At 36.6% G+C, this 14,809-nt stretch overlaps 1 protein-coding gene across 2 annotated transcripts in view; it reads right to left on the bottom strand.

Moving 5' to 3' along the window:
* LOC149547103 (nodulin MtN21 /EamA-like transporter family protein) overlaps nucleotides 1-14,809 on the bottom strand; it is a 129,429-nt gene that overhangs the window by 62,583 nt on the left and 52,037 nt on the right. For both annotated transcript variants that reach the window (XM_089791517.1, XM_089791518.1), the window contains exon 4: nucleotides 13,620-13,811. In XM_089791517.1, the coding sequence (XP_089647643.1) occupies nucleotides 13,620-13,811 (192 nt within the window). The remainder of the gene's footprint in view (nucleotides 1-13,619; nucleotides 13,812-14,809) is intronic.

Here is a 14,809-nt window from a genome sequence, read left to right as displayed (position 1 = left end):
AAGTGTTTGATGAAATGTCAAATGATTGAATTATTAAAGGATTTGGTATTTGTTGAAGTTATAACCGATTGGGGTTATTATAGTGTTATTAGAGCTTTGATCCTGCGATCCTGGAGGGTTGAAGTTTCATATGCAACCACAACAACGAGGTCACCTTAGGGTTTTCACTCGTAGGAGATCAGAACAAGAGTAAAATCAGTTTGAGAATATACCTGTAGAAGAAATTGGTGATAAGGGAGGAGAAGAGATGGAAAGAAACAAAGGAAACGATGGTGGAGACAATGAAGAAAGAGAAGCACAAGAGTTCTTTAGACATTTGGCAGCAGAGCAGCAACAAATAGCTAAAGCTTTACGAAAACTTACTACAACAATACAGAAGATGAACCCACAGATCAAACAAAACCAAGTCCTAGATGCTAACAAGGGTATAGAACAAAGAGCTTCCTCCCAGACCGTTCATAGGCCTACACGCCCTACCTTTCTCAAGAAGAAAAGCAAAGATGATAATGCTGAAGGAGAGGCAACATTTGCAGATCATCTTATGGCAGCGAATGTTGAATGGAATCATTGACACCAAAGGTTAGGGAACACCTAAGCTTTGACAAATTGCTAAGTCAAAGGAGAGAGCATTATAAGACAAGGCGAGATTGAAGACCAAGCAACCAAAACAAAGGTTTGAAGCATGCAACACACAAATTCACTTTACCTATGTTTGATCATAACAGGATAGTTACAACTCAATCTTGAACTCATAAGCTAGACATTTTCCAAAATCTTCGACCCATGATAGAGGAGAATGATTTGTCTTCTACTTCCAATAAGGTGCGTAAAAATTTATATGATGAATTTGATGGACATGCAAATTTGAATCAGGAAAATAGTATGACAGCCTTGGGTGATGATTTGTCTACATCATCCTTACAAGAGGTTTCACAGGAGGTTATGAAAGTGACCGTGGGTGTTGACACTCAAATTACTAGTACCATGAATGGAGATTGTATAAACACTTCTGATTTTTACCACATCAGTTATGAAATCTTGTATCAACAAGGGCCAAATGCTATCCTTGAGATGTCACTTGGTAGTACTCAAGAAAGGGCTATTAATGACACAATGTATGATGTAGATTCATGCACTGATGAGTCTGATTTTTCAAATCAAACCTTAGCAAATGAGCTTGAAGATTCAGTTGTTGGCATGGAGCCCCAGGATTGCAAGCTAGAGGAACATGCAATTGAGTTATCTGTTGAAGGACATAGCATCAGTACCTTGGATGTTGATGTGTGCATGGACGATAGCACACAACATAATGCATTTAATTCAGACTCATTTTAGTCGGGGAGCTTGCTTTGAAATGGGCAGTTACAAAGACCTAATTATTTGATTAAGCCACTTAAGGTGGATATGAAAGTTGATCCCCTAGATAGTGGAGCAGCCTCTCGTATTTTGATTAAACATGATGAAGGTAAATCTTTTCAATGGCATGATATCATTACTGATTTGTTTGAGGATAATTGTGTTATGCACCACCATTCTCCATATAAGGAAAACGTCAAAACTATGATAACATCCATTGATGGCAGCCTTACATCTATTGGTAAACCAAAAGATATCAATTATACAAGAGTTGGTTTAACATACTTTGGCATTAAAGAGGTGAAGAAGTTTAAAGAAATGAATGATGAATGGTTGCAAAAAGCTAAAAATGCTAAATTGGTGGCTGCCAATGCAAGACAACATCTTCAAGAAGTCAAAGGAAAGGTCAATCTCCTCAACATGGCAAGGAAAAAGAGGATGGATAACATTAGAAGACTCTTATTTCAAACAGAGAATGAATCTAAAAATATACTTGGATCCGATGACAACAATGAAGTTGACGAGTCTGGTCAATTAAAGGATTTGGTAAAGATTCCAAACATGAAGAAACAAAAATAATTCGAGGGTTCTTCATGTGCGGCTGAAGTTGCTCATAGAATGGAGACTCAATTGAAGGTTGTTGTGAGGTTCTCACATCATCGCCCCAAAATTTTGGGGACCCCCTTTTTCTAAATTGCCTTGACAAATTTTTCGGGGTTATCCAAAAATTTTGGTTTTGAAAATTTTACGCCTTGGATGCCTTCAGGCCAAGAAAGATGTGGTTGGATTTCTTTCTTCACCCAGTCCTAACTTGATTTTTCGGAGCAGGTAAATTGTATCCTTAGGTCAAACGATTTCAAAGATAACATTTTTTTTTATGGTTAGAACAATACCAGGCAAGATAAATTTACAAATTTTTGGACTTAAACGAATTTTGAAAATTGGATGTAATTGTATAATCTTGAGCGTTTTCAAAGTGAAATTTTTTTACATTTAATTGTTTTGGAAAATCTTGAATTTTTTGGTGAAAAGAGAATTTTGTGATAGTGAAATTAAATTGGAAAATCAATTTTGGATGCTAGAGAAAATGATTTATTTTGGAAAAAATTTAAAATTGCATTGCAAAATGGAAAGTGGACTTAATTGCAAGATTTTGCATTAAATTGGTTAAAATTGCCTAGAAGATTTTAAAATATTAAAAGAGGTTGGTGAATTAAAATTGAAAAATTGATCTCAATCCGATTTTAATGATATTCTAATTACCAAAAACGTCATTAAATGAAAAATTTTAACATCTCCAAGGCTTTCTTAATTTTATCTTGCAATTTTAGTCCTAACCGGCAATTAAAAGTGCAAATTTCACTATTGGCAAAATTAATCTTTAGCTTGGCATTTAAATTTGGACCATGAATGGTGGCCTAATTTAATTATTTGTCTCTCCCAGAGCTAGTCGGCCAGCTTGGAGGAGTGTGTGAAGTTTAGTATAAGAGGGCTTCTTTCCTCTTTCATTTCTCATTCCATCAAGCCTTCCTTTCTTGCCTTGGCGATTTCTCAAGCAGGTCTCTCTACTTGGCGATTATTTTCCTAGCTTGGAGCAGATTTTCTCATTGCCTTGGACGAATTATTTTGGAGCAGATCTTCTTTGTGCCTTGGTGATTTTCTTTTGGAGGATCAGATTTTGATGTCTTGGACCATTTTTTTGGGAGGCAGCCTTCTCAAGTGTTTACCAATTTTCTTTTGGAGGAGCAGCTTAGAAGACTTTGGCAATTTTTTGTTTCAAGAGGCATTTCTTTTTGCTTGGCGATTTTATTAAGGTAGATCTATACTTCCTCTTGCCTTGGCAATTTGGTGGAGGACTGATTTTTTTTGAAGGGGCTGCGATTATGCATCAAATCTGGGCAATTTATAATTGGTAGAGGATGCTTGATTGAAGTCTGATTTTTGGCAACGTGTGGCCCGTTCCAAGAGATTAAAATTCTGATTTTGCAAGGAGGCTTGGATTTCTTTTAAAGGTCTGATCCAAATTCAAAGAGAGCCCGGCTATTGGTAAAGGTAAAATTAAAGTAAAATTTAATTCATTTTAAAGCTGAAGATTGGTTCAAAGGCGGAATTTACTCCTTGTTCTTGCTTGGTTTCATTTCCCTTATGTTCTTGCATTCATCATCCACCACTGAGATAAGTGTAGATTCCATGATAGGACATGTGGCAAGGCAGAAATAAGCTAAACCACTCTAGGAATGAAGTTGGGTGATATAAGTGTAGTCCATCCTAGGTAACGAAGAGGCAGAAATAAGTGGTAGTCCCACCACTAAGTTGAAGATTGGAGATTGATAAGTGTAGTGATAGGAATTGGTGAGGCAGAAATAAGTTAGAATCCATCGATAGAAAGAAGGTTGGAGATCGATAAGGGTAGTCCATATCACTTAGAATGAAGGGGCAAAATAAGTGTTTAGGATGGTAGATGTTAGTGCAAGCAAGAACCCAAAGGGAAGGAACACCAAAAAAGACAAGACATGATGCCTAAGACCACCTTCTTCTCGAAAGTGAGGCAAATAAGTGATACCAATATCGGCACAATAAACATGATACAACTAAAGGACAGACTGAAGGAAGGACAATCCCCCATGGTAAAGAAGATTTACAAAAGCAGAATTGTACATGCAACGGCCTTCCCTCCTACCTTGCCTTGAACAGAATTGGTAATGGAATGTGCATCTCAATTTGATTTGGTTAGTAAGTCCATCATTTTTTATGAAGGGAAGAGAGTGTTAGCCAACATCAGTGGACAAGTGATCGAAAAAGCATTCAATATCCCCCAATACAAAAGCATGACAGTGGTAATGATGGATCAAGCGGCTAAGTTATTTCAGGATAACCAGGAGGCTTATTTCATTCAACTAAAGCAAGATTGGCTACATGAGGCCAAGAAGGGAGTCACCAGATCATCAGGGCTCACTATATCAAATTTCAAATTAAAGTATGGTGATCTCATTGTGCTTCTCAGCCAGATCATGGGCCTAGCGCAAGGTATGCAATTCAAAAACTGAATGTACTTCTTTATTGATGAAATTGAAAAAGGAAAAGAAGATTTGATTGGGCTAGGATCATAAGCGAGAATCTAGAATTGCAACTTAGGACTGTACAAAATCAAAAACAATTCTATATGGTGTCCTATCTGTTCTATCTAATTGCGAGATTGTATGAAAATCTGGGACATAAGGCTTTAGGAGTAATTGGCAATGGACCGGGAAATGTTTGGTGCATGAATGCTATCCACAGCTTCATTTGTACACAAGAAGGATTATAAGATGTTTTGTGACGCCTTTGCCATGAAAACAGTAAGGATATTGCAAGGGACATCTGCTAAGAGACTCTTCGTGGAAGCAAAAGAAAAAGTCAAGAAGTATGGGAGTTGGTTCGTCCAATTTCTGCAATTCAATTCACTTATATTAGAGTAGCAGGAAGAACAGTATGTCCCAATAGACTTCTAAGGTACCCACCCGACAAGGTAGTTTCGATGGAATTGCCTAGGCAACTTGAGCATTATGACAAAATGATGAAACTCAAAGGTGAGACAAGCATTACCTTCTCATTTGGAATTGACAATGATAGTTGCCCCAATCTTGTCACCTTTGCAGCTGCAGAGAAAGAATTAGAATGGTATCATCTAGTATGGTATAGAGCAAGGCAAGGATTTGGTCCTAATGGTCTTACCAAGGCATCTCATGGAAATAAATTCAAACATGTTCCTACTATAGAAGATTTCTAGGCCATTGCACAAGATGACTTTCAAGTGAGAAAGCTAGCTTTCTCAAGATTGTCAGTGAACATGATGAGGGCAATCAGATGGAGAGGCCTTCATATTCCCGATCAACTGGAGGATGATGAATATGTGCTGAGAGAAGATTATGGTACAGTGGATGGAACGGAGTTAAATCCAGTGGATTGGAATGATCATCAAGATCCTTCCTTGGAGGCAGTTACAAGGGCAATTGATTTGCACACCGAGTCGCAGTACAATGGGAAATTGAGAAAATTACAAAGTCAAAGGTACACCTTACTTATGAAAAGATGAAGCCAAAGGAAGGTCCAGCGGAATCAATCAGCCAGAGGGGTGGAGGTAGCCAGCAGCAAGGAACAGTTAGATGCAAGAAGAGAGGTTTGGAGGTTGAAAAGGGTAAAGAACATCCAAAACCTCCAGCAAAGAGACAGAATGCAGCGCCATCAAGAGAGAGTATAATTGAGGCTAGAGGTTAAGAAGATAACACAAGTGAACAAGGGACTGCAGTAGAGGTGAGCTTTGATTCAGAATCAAGTGGTTACAGTGATAGCACCGAGTACTCTCCTCTCACAGTGAATCAGCATGGAGATATTGCAGTTACTAGTGGAGAAGAAAATGGGCCAATTGATATTGAGGAAATAAGTCGGGCACTAGTGGCCATTGGTGATGATCAACTAGTTGAACCAAATCCAGATTTGAGGAGATGTACCGCACCACTATAGTTAAGGAAAATGCTTATGCCATGAGGCGAGGTAGTGACTGCCCGAACAGTTGAAGACATCCAAGGATTAGTAGAAAAGGGTGATAGCGAGAGCCAGAGACAAATTGCAAAAACAGTGGCAAAGGTGATTAGGAGCAACAGCGATAGTCACCAAAAGGTTCAAATTGCTATACCAATAGTTAACAAGGCATTGGATGAGATTGCAACTCAAGAATACGAGATAATAGAGCATAACTTGGGAAGAAACACGAATGACGTAGAATGTGAGGAGATCCAGAAGGGCATAGTTTCAATCAGAAAAAGATTGAGAAAGGAAAATGAAAGGATCATAAAGTTGGAAGCCGAGAACAAGTATTGGAGAGATTGCCAGCCTATCCAACAATTGCACCAATCAGCCCTTCCTCAAGATAGTGGGAGCAACATAGAAGAGATATCGACTCAGCTGCATGAAGTCAAGGATTGGATCCATGATACAATCCAAGATGGGCGAAACTTCTTGCCTTCCTTTGTCTCGACATTCAGGTCATTATTGGCTGTTAGAGATAAATTCAGAACATTTGAAGGTGAATGGAAGGATTTCCTTCCAGTCAAGGATTTAGCTATTCCTAGACTACAGACAGTCATTGAGCTCCCGGAGAAAGATTTCGAAAGGGCCAAGTTAACTGATGAAGGAGGATTGAGTACGGTGGAGTCTTGGTTTATTGCCTTGACTATCAGATTGAGAATACTCGAAGAGGTACAGAGTGAGATTGCACAACACAGCTCAGGCATTGACACTTCCATTTCAACCATGATGAGCGACATTGGGGTTGTGCTAGATTTTGAAGATATCAAAGAGGAGAACATCAATGAGACAGATTTCGGATCAAGATTGGATGAGTTGGCGAAGGTTGCCATCAAGAAGAAACATTTGGGTACCCTTGCCTCCCTCAATGCCTTTATCGGATATGCAAAAGAGTATGAGAAGGACCATGAGAAGACACTACAAGCAGCGAACAACATGATGAATTTAGCTAAGCTCAAGATGAAACATACACCTTGCCCTCCCATGAAGGAAGTCAACGACAAGCTAGCCAAGTTCATTACTTTGGCTAAAATGATGAAAGAAAAGGGTAGAACTATATTAGAAGATCATTTGATGTAAACTTAAGTGGTAATTTCTCTTTTTTCTTGGATAGGACAAGTGTCTAATTCTGATTGGCTACCATTTTGGTGCCTTCTCATTGGTTGTCACTTTTCCTTTTTTTTTCATTGGTCCATTGATGAGGTGGTGTCTTCTCATTGGTCGATGGGATGGCAACCCTAATTAGGCTTTCTAGGATCCAATTTGGATTGTTGGTTTTGCCTCTTTATCTCTACCATCGGTTGTAAATTGTGGCTTCTATATAAGGCCATTTGCTCTCATTTGTAAAGGGTTGAAGAAAATTGTTGCTAAGATAATGTCAAATCGCTTTTCTTTCTCATTGTTGTGACTTGCATGGTGATTAAGAAGTTTTGGTGCTATTGCAATGTTTCTACTTCCAATAGTTAGAATAAGATTTTCTTTGAAGTTGGTAAAATAGATTTCATTTCAAGTTATTAAGTGGAGAGAAAAGTAGATGGATAGTTGCATGGTAGTATTAGTGGATGTTTGATAGAGATGTATAACCAGGCCACTAGCATCCTAGTGGCTTGTTCGGAAGCCTTGTGTGGTAAACTAGTTCTTTTCCTTTGAATCATTGCATCTATGGAGGTGGAGCCACCGGCTAGCTTTCATCTGATTCGATCCCCATCCATTTGCTAATCTCTCCATTCATAGGAGTAGGAGTAGAATAGCGAGTAGTTGAGTAATCGAATTTCATTCTAGAAAGTTAGGAAGGTAAAAGTCATTAGAAGCATTATTGCCTCCTTGTGCAATCAACATTATCTGGCACTACACCCACCATCACCATCACCATCTCCATCAACATCATCTGGAACTCATACAAAACATCATCATCATCATCCCACTAAAAGCCCAATTTGTCCTCAAAAAAATAGCGTAAGGCCGCCTACGTGATTACCAACAAATCTCATCGATATACTGAGTTAGTATCCACAGGTGTAAGGTGTAAGGAAACTCAGGTGCGGAAACAGCTTCCTACACTAATCTCATAAGGAAAGTATGATGCAAATCTTATTAAAATCTTCTACACTTATAGATTCAATATCATGTAAACAACAATATTGCAGCCAACCATGCATACAGAAAATAGACAGAGAAAGGAACACATAACACAAGGATTTGCCGGTGGGGAAAAACTTTTCGATAAAACAACCCCACCCCTTCAGAACCTGCACAATGTATTATCTTCAACACGAGATTACAATATACTTGCAATGCAAGTTCAACATCAACAACTGAAGACTCCAGTAGCTACTCGCAGTACCAACAATACAGCTTTTTCGCATCGCATCTCTTCGCAACCCTAAAAACGCTTATAACATGCGCTTCACTTTAGGGCTACTCCCAAAGGTAAACCGTATTAGGGTTTTACCATTCTCCGAGAAAATAGGAACCCCAAAAAATTCTATTGGGGTAGAGTGTACAATACTCAAATATCTTAGTTGCCACATGTCTTCACCTGTCATTGAATCTTCCTAACATAGCTCTTACGTGTCATAGGAATCCGTCATAACCGTTTTAGTCATGATCTCCTTACACACAATTCAAGATGTCGACACATCAACATTATTTGCAAGAAATACATTTTACAAAACAAATAATAAGAATAGGAATTATACAAGGTTGAGACACCTTATTCCTAACATAAGGGACATTGGAGTTTTTCTTATGTCTTCATGAGTATTAACTTTTCAAGGGAGGAATTGAGGATTTGATATTCCATATCAAGTGTTCAATTGCTATATGTTATGTAGTGGTACAAAACCGACCTCAACAAAGGTGAAGAAAGATAAGATTATTGCAGCATTATCTCATCATGACATGATACACAAATAAATTGTGGATCATATTAGGGCAGTTCAGAAAAAGTTAGATCCAAAGGGGGAATTAGTAGCACCCTTAGATAGAGAAACGTTTAATGATTTGAGTAGAAAGAAGTTTTGTTTTTATTGCAAAGGGGCACATGATGCAAACCATGATTGTTCATTAGGGTGTAAGGGGAAGATTGACTGTGTTATGTGGACATATAATAAGAATTCTGAATCTAAAAATTTAGATCAGAAATTTGATCAAGAAGGGTCTGAGCTAACAGGATCAAAACATGAGGAAGAAAGGGCTGAAAGGGGAGAGTCAGTTCAACTATAGGAAGCATGTCTCACTAACATACAGTGTGAGGGTTCCTTTAGGAAGCGTGGAGTTTTAGTTGGGCAGAAGATCATTACCTTGCTTTATATAGGAGCCACACATAACTTCATTGATGCTTGGTTGGTTGAGAGACGCAACATACAGATGGAGGTATTTAAGGGTATAAGAGTAAAGGTTACAAATGGCTACACTCTTAGGTGCAACAGGATGATTTCAAATCTGCCCATGCATTTGAATAGCTTTGATTTTAATGAAGATTTTTATGTGGTAAACATGGGAGATGTTGATATGGTATTGCGGATGACATGGCTTCATGACATAGATTGTGTTTTGATGCCAATACATGAGGAGCAACAAAAACATGCTTATCATCTAGACATACAACAGTTGAGGTAATTTGTGTTATTTTTTGTGTACAACAAATTGTGGAGGGATCATATTCCACATCTTGATACAGGTTTGGGTATTCTTGGCAAAGAGAGCATATCAAGGAATTCAAGTGTGAGTTGGGTTCTAGAGAGACGTTGTACTTAGGACACATCATTAGCACATAGGGAGTATGCATGGATCTAGACAAGGTCAAAGCAATCATTGAGTGGCCTACACCCAAGAGTCTCATACAACTTAGAGGAATTTTGGGCTCATGTGGTTTTTACAGCAGATTTATTAATGGATATTCATGACATGCAACACACTTTTTGATCTCACCAAGAAGGGATAGCTTAGGAACTACATTGCAGGGCAGCAAAAGGGATGGATTAAGTGGATATGTCTTTGTGAGTATTGCTATAATACTACCTACCATCTGTCTATTCAGATGACACCATTTATGGTCTTGTATGATTATGAGGCACCCAACTTTCTTGATTTGTTGATGAGTGTTAGTAGAATGCCTAGTGTTGGAGCATTGCTGCAAGAAAATAAAGATATCATGAGGGGATCTCAAGGAGAATGTTTAGAGAGCACAAAATCAACAGAAGCAATATGCAGATCATACAAGAGTTGAACATTCATTCAAGGTAGGAGACATGGTGTACTTAGTGCTACAGCCTTATAGACAGTCTATACTAAAGAAGAATGGTGCAAGGAAGCTAAAGCCACGATACTATAGACCCTTCAGAATCATTAGGCGAGTGAGTTAGTTAGCTTATGAGTTGAAGTTACCAGCTGACAGTAAGGTCCAAAATGATTTTCATGTGTGACGCCTTAAGAAGGCGTTAGGACATCTTGTGGTTCCTTTCACAATTCTACCACCATTAGATGATGAGGGTAAGTCGATTCTGGTACCTGAGGCTATATTGGATTTTAGGGAGAAACAGGTGAGGAGACAAGTTATTAGGGAATATTTGATCAAATGGAAGGACTTGCCAGTTGAGGATGTTACTTGGAAAGGTGAGGAAATTTTGCAGCATTCGAAGTTGACATTGCTTGAGGACAAGGAGGGCAGACAGTAATGTCCCTATCATTTTAGTATCTCAATGGAGTTCTTAGCCTTTACATTCACCAAAGGCTAAGTGGGGAAATAAGGAGAAATTGATTAAATTAATTTCTTATAAAGTCATTAAATAAATTTAAAATTAAATGAAAGACTCATAGTCTTCTCCTTGTCCTCTCTCTTCTTGTTTCTTGTTATTTCTTGTTTTAGTTCACTTATCTCGAACACCGTTTGGTGGTCCTGTTGTTGTTAGCTGTCTGGTTGTAAACTCTTAGACTCATAGACATTTTGTGGTCTTTTGTTGGACATTGATAATCTTATCTTATTTAATTTACTTAATTAAAAGTGACTAAAGTTAAATAAATAAATCAAAATAATCTTCTAGGAGGAATTAAATATTATTTTATTTCTTCTAGAAGGAAGTCCATCTATTGGAGGAAAAGAATAAATAGGGAGGGCAGCCTCATTGTTAAGCATCGAATGTGTTGCCATCTACTCTTTCGGATAACTTATGGAGCCAAGGGTTTCTGCAATTGCTACATTGATCATTGGGAATGAACACTCCTATTGATTTGCATAACTGTGGTGGTGAAATATTTTCCGAAGGGTTGCAGCTGTTGGAGGACAAATCAGTCTTTGCATTGTGCCAAATTTGTGGCCTAGGGCCAAATTTGTGGAGTAAGATTGAAGGAATAAATTGGATATTGCTACAGTAACTCTGCTCCAGTATTGCTGCTATAGTAACTTTGCTACCGTACTGCTGCTATAGTGTCGTCGCTACAGTGATTTGCTACAGTGACTCGCTACAGTAAATTCATATTTTTTGAGCAATTCTAGGTTTCTAACTATTACATTTTGCATTGTTTGAGAGTAGATATTTAGGGCATTGGTAGGGTTTTTTTTTTAAATCCATTGTAGAGAGATTGCAGATTGATTTATATCAGAATTTCATTTCAAGAGTTGTCAAAGGGAATTAGAATATCATTTAAATCATAGCATGCATTGCCTTAAGTCTCATTGTTAAAAATGCATATTTTCTCATTTGTAACCAATGTTTATATGTTCCAATAAAATACAAAAAATAATATTTGCATCACCATTGTTAGTCATTTGGAGTTTGCATCTAGGAACAATCAGCACTCAGATCAGCCTTATATTCCTTGCTTGCAAAATGTTTGACGAAATGTCAAATGACTGAATTATTAAAGAATTTGGTATTTGTTGAAGTAATAACCGGTTGGGGTTACTACACTTCAATTGGATATCCTCATTTGGAAAAGAAAATTAGAGGGAGTGTTGATATTTGGTAGCTTCATCTTGTATTTATCCTCCCTAGCTAAGAGGAAGTGTTGATGTTTGGTAGCTTCATTTAGATAAACTATGAGACTAAAATCTATGTATATGTGTGTATGTGTGATATATAATATGTATATATATTAATTAAATATATTTTTATGTGATATATTATATATTTATATAATCATGCATTATTATATTAGAGAAATTAATACAATGCTATATAATATACATGTTCCTTCATGGGACATGTCTATTCATTAACATAATGATAATTATAATAGTTAAATATATATTATTATGTGAGATATATTATATATTATAATATATATTTATATAATCATGCGTTATTATATTAGAGAAATTAATATAATGATTATATTAATTTCTCTAATGTAATAACGCATGATTATATAAATATATAATATCTCACATAATAATATATATATTTAACTATTATAATTATCATTATGGACATGTCCCATGAAGGAACATGTCTACTTTTGTATCTTTCTCTATATAAATATAAGACCCTTGTCTTTGGAAAGTATTTACCAAGAAAGTAATACAATTACATCTGCAGCGATCCTAATAAAATCAACATATTCTAATACTAAAGTTGTTTGTCAACAACTATATAGCTAACCTAAAAACCTACGTGAATACTAAATAACCTGAATTCATGCATTGTTGCAACTTACATCATATAAGACAAAGGATCTATTATATGGTAGGACTCAACCTATGCATCATGGAAAAAATTATGCTACTTCATAAACAAGATGATGTGAAGCATTTGCATGACATAACATGTCCAATGGCTTGTGCTGGTTATTTACCACTAGTTTATGTGTTCAAGGCCTTTCATACCAATGGTACAAAAGCTTTAACTCTATAATTCTAACTTCTCATATATCAATCACCATTGGACTTGGCATTAATGTAATGCATATGAAAATTTACATGCTTAAAACTGTATGAAATATATCCAGAAAAAAAATAGAAACATTAATAAGCTAAAAAGATAACGAAAACATTGATATTTACGTATATATCCACATTTGATTTTTTATGTAGATAAATGCCGACACCATGCAAGGTCAGCTTGGATGATGGGCAAGCCTCTCTCTGACATGAACTACACTATAAATGCACGTATATTCATGGACGTGTATTTCCCTCTAGTTAGGGGGTCAGAGACCCAAAGAGAAGCATCATGCATCCCATAAAATTACAGTATTGTGATGCTGAGAGTAAGCCAATGCTAGTCAGAGAATGATAATAACCATCAGGTGTTAACTATAAGAATAGGGAGCTCTTCTAGGAGGTTTGCAATAGTCACATTCTTATCCTCATAATTCTTAAGGAAAAGAATCTTAGTAAATGAATTCAATGTAGAGTTTCTATTGGGCTTGAGTAGTCCCATTACATTCAACATTATATATAAATTATAATCCCATAGTATCTCTTTTGCCCAAGTACCTTAAGTGTAGAAAAAGTGATCCTTTAAGACAACTTTATTTCTAAGCTACAATTATATTTAATTGAGGCAAAGCTTTAACAATTCAATTTTTTATTGGTTTTTCCATATCCTATAATATTGTCAAAACAAAAAAAGACAACATAATCAAAGGCGTTAAAAATTATGTAAAAATTATTAGATCATAAATCCACATAGTTTGGAAGTTCTATAGATTTTTAAGTATACAGATGATTTTATTGGTATAGCTTTGAAACATACCCATCCTGTGGCCATGACGGGATCAGAATACTTGCACACCCAACGGACCATCACAGTTCCTATAGCCATGCTTTGAGCTGCGAGAAGCATCCACCACTCTCCACTGCCCCAAAGAGATGAGATATTTTGCTCAAAAACTGCATTTTGAGATGCCACTGTTTTAGAAATATCAATACCATGAAGTGCGGGAACCTGCCAATGAAACAAGTTAAAAATTGGATGGATCTGAATAAGTACATATAGAAGTTAAATGGTCTACACAGTTTATGCTTTTAGATCTATTGTTATGTTCTTCAAGGTTCATCAATCTGTGTGATGATATTAACTGCCTTGCTAAATAACTAATTGCCATGACTCCTAAAATATTGTGTAAAGCAACAATGTGAAAAACCAGATACAGTGGAGTGATAGCATCATTTTATTTCAGAATCAGCTCATTATTGCAAAATGATGTCTTACTAAAGAATGCATAGAATGAACCACCTTTTGTGCTTCAAGCATGATAAATAGCTTCACTATTCTGTAGCCTTTTTAACATTTCTAACTCCTTAACAATCCCTATAGAATAGTTGAGAATGTTAACAGCTGCCTTCTTTTATATAGTGCATGAGAAAAATGTTAGATGATGACACATGGAACAGTTTTCTTGCTATCCATCTGTATCCTCTACTGCTAAATGAATTCATAGTCTGAAATAGAGTTTAACAACAATGTCACTAACCCAATTGAAGTTGGGTAGCTATCATCAGGTTTCTAAATATGATAGTGCTATTCGCATATCTCGGAATTCCTTTTCAGCCTAATGATATTGGATGGAGAGCTCATATAGCTGACATCAGATCCAGTGGCACTCAAATAAGGCTTCTCACATATTGCAAAAACTGTTGGAGAATATTAAATTAATGTAGGCTAATTTTTAGTTTACGGTTTAGATTAATAAAAAATTGAATAAATTGTTAGTTGCTGGGAAGTTAATTTCCTGTAAGGGAGTTTTGGTAGTCATATGGCAAATAATGGCTTTATATAGCCAATGCACATCATTGTAAAATCAATCCATTTGAATCAATGGTTTGACTACATTCTATCTATCCTGACTCTACCATTTTTAAGATGGTATCAGAGCTTTTATGGTATAAGATCTGTGAAGAAGAAATGAAGACTCCTCACAAAGAAGTGTGGTATGTTATACA

The sequence above is a fragment of the Cupressus sempervirens genome, chromosome 7 (genome assembly GCF_028749045.1).
Source record: "Cupressus sempervirens isolate cs-2001-9-10 chromosome 7, ASM2874904v1, whole genome shotgun sequence".
NCBI classification, from domain to species: domain Eukaryota; kingdom Viridiplantae; phylum Streptophyta; class Pinopsida; order Cupressales; family Cupressaceae; genus Cupressus; species Cupressus sempervirens.
Note: the sequence above shows the minus strand (reverse complement) of the source record. Positions and strands in the feature narration are given on the sequence as shown.